Here is a 10,045-nt window from a genome sequence, read left to right on the forward strand (position 1 = left end):
CTCCAGCATTAATCTTTGAGGGTCTTGACAGAATCCTTTCCACCACTCCAGCTAAACCTGCCCATACACCAGTTGTCAGGTGGGTCTAACTGGCCCCATCTCCACCTCCCCACATCAAAGTTCTCCAATTGCACATCTGACTATCAAGGGTCTCCTGTTGAGTGACTCTCCTGTCCACTCTCCAGATGTTTATTGCTGCTGGTCATCTTTTCATCTGTCCTCTTTCTAGTCATCACATACTCTAATCTTCAGCTTGGTTTCCTGCTTTTGGGTGTTCTGTTTTTTTTTATGTTTGTTAATTATGTAATTTTTTCAATTGGCTGTTTGTTAGCATTAACCTTTAGCCTCGCTAGCACTCCACTTGCTTCCCCCCTCTTCTTCGTCCATGCTTCCACTTACCCTTGGTCTGCTGCTTCTTCCACGCCGATGTCCATAGTAGCTGCAGTCTGCCTAGCGTAGCTCTCAAACTGTGTTTCATCGTTGCTGTTTTTGAAGCCAAACCCTCTCATATGCTAGCAAGTTTGGTCACATGCTCAAGATGAGTGAAGTCGGACTCAGAGCTGAAGTGAAAACATAACTGGGTTTTCACCGAGAGCCTGAGAAGCCACTGCACTGCTGTACACCGCTGCGCACACCGCTGCGCACACCGCACACCGCTGCGCACACCGCTGTGTACCGCCATCTTAGTCTTCAGAACTGCCATGAGAAAGCAAAGCATTTTGCAGCTCTTTGGCTTGTTTTTGCAAAGACTATTCCATTTCTTTTGAGACCTGATTGCTTTTGCACAACTTCTCGTTGATCTCAAGGCTGTCTATCTTCAAGGCCTCATTCTGTTGTTTCAAAGTCATTTTCTGCCTTCAACTAGTTACGTCCGGTCAGAACAGCTTGAAGCTACTGGCTCTCGTGCGGAAGCGATCCTCACACAGATGTCTGGCTTGCTGCTGAACTCTGTCTTCTAAAACCTGTTTTTCCTCAGTCAGGGAGGAAATTAGCTGACTCAATGTCTTACGGTGATATTCTGAACCAAGAAGAGCCATCAAGGTTTTTTATTTTTGTATTCATTATTTTTTGAGTTCTTCATCTTTGTCTGATGAGGCTCGATGGCTCTCAAGCAGCTTTTTAATGGCCACAGAAACGTTTTTCTTTAAAACCTGGTTTTGTTGCAGCAAGTCCTTGCTGATCTTTTTTTGCCACAGCAAGGTCAATTTCAAGAAGCTATAGTTTGATCAAGACATTTTGTAGCTCTTCATTTGGTTTTTGGTGTGGGAGGAGGTAAAGGTTTATCAACCAAACAGATTCTGCAACAGATAAAGACGTGTTTACTTACCACAAAATTATCGAGCCCTGTGCTTCCTGCATTTGCTACAAATACGCCAGAGTTGCGTGAGAAGGTGAGTTTCTCTGGCCTCCGATGAAAGGTGGTCCTCTCAGCCTCTCCACAGTCCATGTAGAGACGCACCTCATTATCCTCCACCACCAACTACAGGCAGAAAAAAACACCACAATCAGAAATATGTTCATTTCCTTGAGGGTTTAAAACATTGGTATTGTATTTGGCGCAATTTACCAAATAATAATAATGCTCTTTCTCTAGACAAAAATGTGAAGATCTGCTTCATTTAAGAAAGTAAACTTTACTCCAGAGTCCTGTTGCATTGATATTTGACCGAAAATGTAGGACTATTCTTTTTTTTTTTCTGTAGAGTGGCTTATAACACAACTATGGCATGGTGGTGAAAATATAATGTTGTCTTTGTGGATTTAGGAAAAGTATATGAACAGGAGCAGAAAGAGAAGCTATGGTGATGTGTGAGGAAACCTGGAGTTTGTTAGATTGGTACAGGATATGTATAAAAAAAAATATTTGTACACATCCTTTATGATTATTATTGTCGTTGTTGTCCACTGTTGTCATCACTCTTTGTTAAAATCAGGTCTCTCTTGTAAATGAGTCCCCGAGGCTCAATGGGATTAACCTGTCTAAATAAAGGTTGAATGAGGATAGAGAATAGTGGTGAATTGTGCTCCAGGAGTGACAGATGTTGTCACAGTTTACACTCTGTTTTTCCTTTTATTTATCACTCTGTTCGCTGTTTGATATTCTTCTCTGCTCCTCTGGTATTTTCCTCTGCTGCTTCTGACAGCCTGCTGCATGTCACACCTCTCTCTCTCTCTGATTACTGCTGATGGTCTCCACCTGTTTCTGGGTGTATTTATACTTCCTGCTTTCTTCACTCTTTGCCAGATCAACTGCTTGCTTTTGTCACAGTTATCCAGCGTTTCCATAGTCTCACAGCTCTTTGTATCTTGACCCACGCCTGTTTCCTCGACCACGCTTTTTGCCTGCCCCTTTTGTTCCTCAGCCCTTCAGACCTTGTTAATGACCTTTGCACATTTTTGGATTTCGCCTTCGCCTCTCCCTTTTGGTACTGTCGCTTTTTCGGATCCCGTTAATGAACTCTGCTCGTCCTCGACTACGCCTCTGGATTCTCCTTGGTCCCTGCAGCTCTGTGTCTCTGCTGAGCAGCCCCCGACAACAAGAAAGGTTAGTGTTTTTCCAGACCGTCTGTATTCAGATAACTGTTGTTATTCTGTCAAAACACTAACCTCTCCTCTGTATTGTTTTAGACACAGTTCCAGCTCTGGACCCGAATCATCAGAAGCTGTTTATTCATTCAATAAACATTTTAAAACCATTCTGAGTTTGTGTGTGGGATCCTCTGCCATCAGATCCCTGACAGATGTGGAGGTGGAACTGCATCACGGACAGGCTCTGAGCCGTGACACCTTAGGCAGGATTTTATGTTCAAGGATTCAAGGTTCTTTATTGTCATTCGCACCACATGTGGTACATGAGGTGGAACAAAATTGTGTACACAAGATCCCAGATACACTACATACAGTTATGTGGCACCCCATGTGCAATTTTATAAACCTCACTGCCAATTTGCATACATATCCATGGAGGTAAGTTTTTAACAATAAAAACTATATACATATATATATTCTGCCGGGCTAAAATTATGTGCTTGCCGGGTGGCTCAGGTTGGTCTTGGGCTTTTGATGGGGTTTTACGAATCATGCAGCACAAAGAAAATTAAACAAGTATGCACAATATAAAATTGTGTTAATATACTTGTTAAGGAGGAGGCAGTAATAGGCCTGTCATGATGAACAATAAATCAATTAATCACATGATAAATGAAAATTATCAACCTCATTTTCATTTATCAGATTTATCGTTTCTTCGTGTCTCTCTCTTTCTACTGAAGACAAGGCTCAACTCTGGTGCTCTTCAATGACCCTTCCCTTTCTCTTTAAAATCCGTTTTAAACCGTCCACAATTACGTTTTTGGATCATTAAAAGCAGCTAAGCTACGAGCTAAGCTAATAGACCGACCTCTGGAAAAAACCTCCGTCTTGTCAAAGCTCCAAAATTCATGGTAGAAACACGTGCCTTCGCATAAAAAGTTGTTTTATTGGGGTGGAGTTCTTACAAAAAGAAGCTGAGAAGTTGTTTACTATTTTTTTTTTTTTATTAAAAGCTTTGTGTGACAAATGCTATGCTAAAGAGCTCAAATCACACCGAGCAGCTGTCATTATGAGAACCAAAAAACAGGAACAAGAGACAGCCCATGTCACGTCAAAGGGCCTCCCTCCCATTTTTCTTAAAGAGACACACTGCTCGCTCCCTCACTATCCATCCTTCAATTCAAACAGTCTTATACTGCCATCCAGTGGTCAAAAAGGTACTACACACAAAATTAACCAACATTTCTTCTTAAATTTGACATTTACTAATTATTGTCAAATTTCAAACAATATTATCATTTATTGCAACATTTTTCAAGACAATTAATCGCCCAGTAAAATTTTTTATTGTGTCAGGCCTAGCAGAAATGCCCATTTTCCATTTGTCCTGTACGGCACAGTTCGACTCAGCTCTGCATGGTTTGGTATGGTACAGTTGTGTTTCCATAACACTTTCAGCAACAGTTATAGTGAGTGGGTTCAGTCCAAAAATTGACACCACATGTCTTACCAGCTGGTGGTGGTAGTGCTCCATTAAGCTATTTACTAGCCACCACTAGACTATTAGAAGAAGACCCTGAAATATATACAACAAAAATGGAGGATATCGTAGCTTTGTTGAACATTCTGCTCAGTCTGAGGCTTTTTATCAAACGTCAAAGAGAAGAGACCCAGAAAAGGCTGCGGGCAGCGAGGTGAAAGACTGGAAAAGTACAGGAGAGTGTGGGAAGCCATAAAGATGCGAGTTAGACGACGTGTGACGGTAAGCTAATGCTAATCTGTTATAGCGTATAGATATGTATACATATTTTTTACTGTAGTTTATCGTTGTCATTGTATACTGTTTTGTTGTCTGTACGTAATATGTTCTGTCTGGAACAGGTCCCTCTTGAAAATGAGTCCCCGTGGCTCAATGAGGCTAGCCTATATAAATAAAGGTTGAATGAATGAATTAAAATTCCCAAACAAATTTAAATAGTTTTGTTATTTACATTATCTTTTACCTTTAGAAACTAGGTTACCCAAATAAAATAGTTAATAACAATATACTGAATTTGAAACTGGATATCAGAAGCCTGCATAATACCTGCCAACAATGCTGATGAGGAACACCCATTTACATTAACAAACAACTGAGAAACAAAGCAGTCCTATGGGGCACACACCCCCAAAATTATAAAAACAAACCTATTCAAAACTACATTTTCCAGCCAAGTGAAGATCAATTTACTAATAAAAGCTAAAATACTGGGGCCTCATGTACAAAGGGTGTGTATGCACAAAAACATGGTGTATGCCCTTTTCACACAAAACTTCAGATGTAACAAGAAAGAAATGACCTTAGAAATGTGTGCAGCCCCACACCAACTTCATGGCTGGCATACACCAATTTTTATGGTTTTTGGTCCATTGGTAACACTTGGAGGTGATACAAGGAAACTGTTAATGATGTGAAAACTATTATTGTACACACCAGACACACAACCAACAATTACATACACATGTATGCAATTAAATGAATGGATATAAAAGCCTGTGCAAAGAGGTGCAGAAAATACTTTTAACAACAATGGGTTTAGCCTTGTTAGAGGATATAGCAAATGGTGCAATACATAGAGAGTGTGTATTCAGAGACAGAAAGGATTTTCTGGCCCGTGATGACGACTGGCTTATCGGCCATTTTAAACTTTCAAGTACAATCCTTTAGGAACTGTGCTTGGAGCTGTGGCCAGTCTTGGAGCGCAACTCAGTGAAGAGCCGTGCGTTGCCTGTACACAAACAACTGCTGACCACACTGGGATTCGTAACAACAGGGGCATTCCAGAGGGAGCTAGCAAACTGATCGGGACTGTGCCAGTTGACCATGAATCAGCCATTCTAGCTGTGTGGGAGGGAATTATCTGTACCAGGTATCTCAAATGCCTACAATGGAGTTGAACAGGCCAACATTAAAACACAATTTGCAGCGACAGCCAGTTTTCCTAAAGTAATCAAAACTATTAATTGCACACTCACTGCAACAAAAGCACCATCACAGGATGAATATGATTACCAGTACATTACTAGGAAGTATTTTCATTCAATCAATGTGCAAATTATATGTCATATGTAAAAGCAACTAACTAGCATTGAGGTGAGGTGGCCTGGTTTAACACATGATTCATTCATTCTAATGATAAAAGGGTGGGGGGGTCCTCTCATCTCCCTTGATGGACCAGAGATGTATCTAGTGCACCTAATACAGTTAGTTCACTAAGTAAATCACACCATTGATTGCTCCCAAAAAAAGCACATTTCATTTGTACAAAGTAATATTGTAAATATAGCCAATATTTCACAGCTTATTTGTGTGAAACTGCTGAAAAAATATCACAAAAACAAATCTGCACACCAAGGAGGATGAATTTGTTTAGACCAAAGTTGTTTTGACTCATGTTTGGGGATGGGCTGTGATAACTACTCTGCTCAGGTGCCAATTACTGGTACACACATGGAAGATGGACAAGAACAGGTCAAATCCATCAGGTTCCCAGTTTAGGAAAAAAGGAAACAGAGGTAGAAAAAAGTCCACCAATTCAAAAAATAGTCAAATCCACCTGTTTGTAAGTTATAGTAGAGAAGTGAACATTTTGCCAAGTCAAGTTTCCTCTCACAGACCAAACTTCTCTAACATCCATGTCCTCTCTAACTGCATCCATATACTGTATCTCCTCTTTGGCCTTCCTCTGTTGTTTTCCTGGCAATAAATAGCATTAAATACGTATTTGTTCTGTAGCATGTGAAACTCACCGTGAACCGTGTCCATTGGTCAGTCATGTCAAGGACACTAAAAGCAGCAGCTTTATGGCTGTGGGAGGCCTGCTCTTTGTCAGTGTAGTACAGCAAGATGCTCTGGATCCCACCACGAACTGGAGTGAGACCCAAACCCAACTCTACCACCTTCTGTTTAGCGTCTGTGAAAGCAAAGAGCATGCCTCCTCTCTGGTTGGCTGGACGCACCTGGAGTGAATGAAATATAGAGGATATCAGACAAAGCTAATAAATCTGCATAAAATCTGGATTCATCTTATCAAAAGAGGGAATATTTGGACAACCTAAGCTCAAAAAAACCTTTGCAGATACATGGATCAGTAGATGAAACTGATCACTATATGAAGACTAATTAAAAGAATCATACATTGGTTGTGTGTAAGAGCTTGTGAAGGCTAACATGCTACATTCTCTCAACTGTTGCATAAAACTTAATGATAAGAAGTTTGAGAACTTTTCTTTTACACCAGCACAAATTTACAGAAACCTGCAAAAGGTCCACAACTAATGAAAATGCACCCAACAACATATTAATTTATAAATTAACAGGACAAATCAAAACTGTGAGTTAAAATAAATCTATGGAAGTAAATATGTGTTGCAAGGATTTGAATTGAAAATGCCACTGACATTTTAATGTTGCATGTTTGTATTTAATTTTTCAGTGTTAAAATATATTCTGAATACATTTTTAACCTAAAAAAATCATTGTCATTATTTCTATATGTTTGAAATTTCATTTATTATTTTCACTTCAAGGTAAAAATTCACACTATTATTTCAAAATGATCACATTTTCAATAGTTGTTTTTCAGTTTAGCTTTTCAGTGTTGAAAAATTTGACACATAAAAAACTTCAACCTTTCAAAATTCAAACGCAATACTTTCAGTGTCCTGAAATTCAACTGGCTCAATATCACCGTTTTAAATTCAATGTCTAAAAATTCAGTGTAAAAAAGGCAGGGTTACTTCAGGTCACAGACATTAGCAAAGGATTACAGAATCCAACACCAACATCCGCTTTCTTAGTCACGTGATGTTACGCTTGTTGCGCTGATTTTGAAGGAAAACAGTATCTCTGAGAAAGTCATGGAAGCTAACGCTAACACAATGGTGGGTTTAATAATTTCATTTTTCTGTAGTAATTTTTTTTATGCGCATCAAGTTTGATACTACATAAATCATACTACAGACAAAAAGAAAACATTAAACTCACCATTGAGTTAGCGTTAGCTTCATGACCGCCTCAGAGATGCTGTTTTCCTTGAATCTCAGGACATTGAGAGTAATGCGTTTGAATTTTGAAGTTTTTTATGTGCCAAATTTTTCAACACTCAAAAGTTAAACCGAAAATCAGCTACCATATTTTTTGGCCTATAAGTCATATTTTTTTGCATAATTTACAAGCCCAGAAACATAGTCCGAAGCGACATATTTATGGATTTTTCCCATATTTATAAACCATTTATTGGCTGAGATATGACCGTTTTCATTCACTCTGACTGAAAATAAATAAATAAATAAATAAAATTTGAGCAATACCACTTTCAGCCACTTGATGGCAGCAGCTTAGTAATAGCAATTGGGCGTGCTGTTGTATCATGTAATAGGTAAACATGGCTATAATGACAAATTCAAAAAATGTCAAGACTAAAACAACTGGACTTTATTTATTACACTTTATACTTTATTGTTTTTTTTCTTTAACTTTTTTGAATTTACCATGTCCTGGATGACTGAGACTCTTCACCAGCTATTAATGGCTCAATTGGCCTGCCATATATCCCGACTTTCATTCTGGTCGCTGCTTGGAACCGTCAAAACAGCTGCACCGCCCCAGCGAAAAGCAACTAATTTGACCATTAAAGTGCATTTATTAAGCAAACGTTATACTGAGACACACATTTACTATAATTTCGAGCAAATAAATAATTGTTTTTACTTGTTAATCTTGTTAAATTCTTGTTAAAGTCCTCCTGTGCACGCTCCTGCGGCCGCCGTTTGGCAGCCCATCAATTTTTGGCACAACACCGGCCCACATTTCCGGGTTGTTAGCGGTGGCGCATAACAAATGCGACGCGTCGGCAGTGACGCATAATAAATGCGACGTATACAGCGAATCAACATATTTATGGATTTTTCCACTTTATTAGACAAATATGGACTGATTCGTCTCATAGGGCGGTGCGACACGTACACCGGAAAATACGGTATTGAAAATGTGATCACTTTGAAATAATAGTGTGAATTTTTAGCTTGAAGTGAAAATAACAAATTAAATTTCAAACATATATAAATAATGACAATTTTTTAAGGTTAAAAATGTATTCAGAATATATATTTAACACTGAAAAATTAAATACAAACATGCAACAATAAAATTTCAGTGGCATTTTTAATTCAAATCCTAGCGACACATAATTACTTCCATATAAATACAACAGGTGACAATAACCTGTTCATGTATCTGCTTTAAACTAAATATTTATTGCATGGTAACAATTACACCATAACAGAGGTTTAAAATTGAATGGGATGAACTCTGTACCGTGACAATGATCGCAAAGTTCCGGTAAAATGACTCAGGCACAAAGGTTTTCGTGAGTCGTCCAATGTTGGCATCTTCTCCAAAGCTGTAAGCTGGAAAACCCTCATAGCCAGGAGTGAAGGAGACAGAAGGAGGAAGAGGAACCCCAATTAACTCCGTCAGGTCCAGATGATGTCCAGAGCCTCTGTCTGAAGGAGACAAAGAGGGAAAAGTCAAAAGGTGAAGACGGTGCCACAGGGATCATTGATGAAGAAAGGCAGGTAAAGATCTGTTAAATTACAATTTTTTTTACATTTAATCTATATTTTAAAGTGTATTTAAAAATGTTTTTATAGCCCACTAATGAAGGTGACAGAGCAATAAAGTTTCTGCTCATGTCTGTATGTGGGAGTACATTTGTCAGTGATGTTAGCAAAATAATTTATAAACCACAGAACAGATTTTAACGAAACTTGCAGAAAGTAATACCTGTATATACATTCACAACTGATTAAATCTGGGAGTTAACCTGATTCATTAAGCAAGCTTAGAAACACAAACTGGCTGCAACAAAGCCAGTTTTACAGTCACACCCAACACGAGCTACTGGTGTTTTAAATGTTCCCTTTACATATTGGATTCCACTGTGTCTGTAATGTTTTATTGACACATCTGCAATTGATCAACTTTTGGAGTCAATCTAGTTGAAGATGGACACCACAGTAAACACAAAAACAGCATCAACTCAGCCAACTTTACCAATTTTGAGCTAAAATTGGTGTGATAGTAGAGGAGCACTATCACAATATACACCGTACTCCAAGCATTGCACACTGTTTTTAATTAAAACGTTATCCTTAACTGCTAACATCTCCCTGTCTGTCTGTTAGCAAAATATCTTATAACTGTTAACATCTCCCTGTTTGTCTGTTAGCAAAATATCTTATAACTGTTAACATCTCCCTGTCTGTCTGTTAGCAAAATATCTTATAACTGCTAACATCTCCCTGTTTGTCTGTTAGCAAAATATCTTATAACTGTTAACATCTCCCTGTCTGTCTGTTAGCAAAATATCTTATAACTGCTAACATCTCCCTGTCTGTCTGTTAGCAAAATATCTTATAACTGCTAACATCTCCCTGTTTGTCTGTTAGCAAAATATCTTATAACTGTTAA

General features: G+C 38.6%; 1 protein-coding gene across 1 annotated transcript in view; it reads right to left on the reverse strand.

Moving 5' to 3' along the window:
* The window catches only part of LOC119414924 (collagen alpha-1(XV) chain-like), a 69,281-nt gene that overhangs the window by 4,905 nt on the left and 54,331 nt on the right, over positions 1-10,045 (reverse strand). The window contains exons 2-4 of the mRNA XM_037682043.1: positions 8,891-9,078; positions 6,322-6,531; positions 1,328-1,480 (exon numbers count right to left, since the gene is read on the reverse strand). Of these exons, the coding sequence (XP_037537971.1) occupies positions 1,328-1,480; positions 6,322-6,531; positions 8,891-9,078 (551 nt within the window). The remainder of the gene's footprint in view (positions 1-1,327; positions 1,481-6,321; positions 6,532-8,890; positions 9,079-10,045) is intronic.

Source organism: Nematolebias whitei, chromosome 9 (genome assembly GCF_014905685.2).
Source record: "Nematolebias whitei isolate Nwh7 chromosome 9, NemWhi1, whole genome shotgun sequence".
NCBI lineage: Eukaryota > Metazoa > Chordata > Actinopteri > Cyprinodontiformes > Rivulidae > Nematolebias > Nematolebias whitei.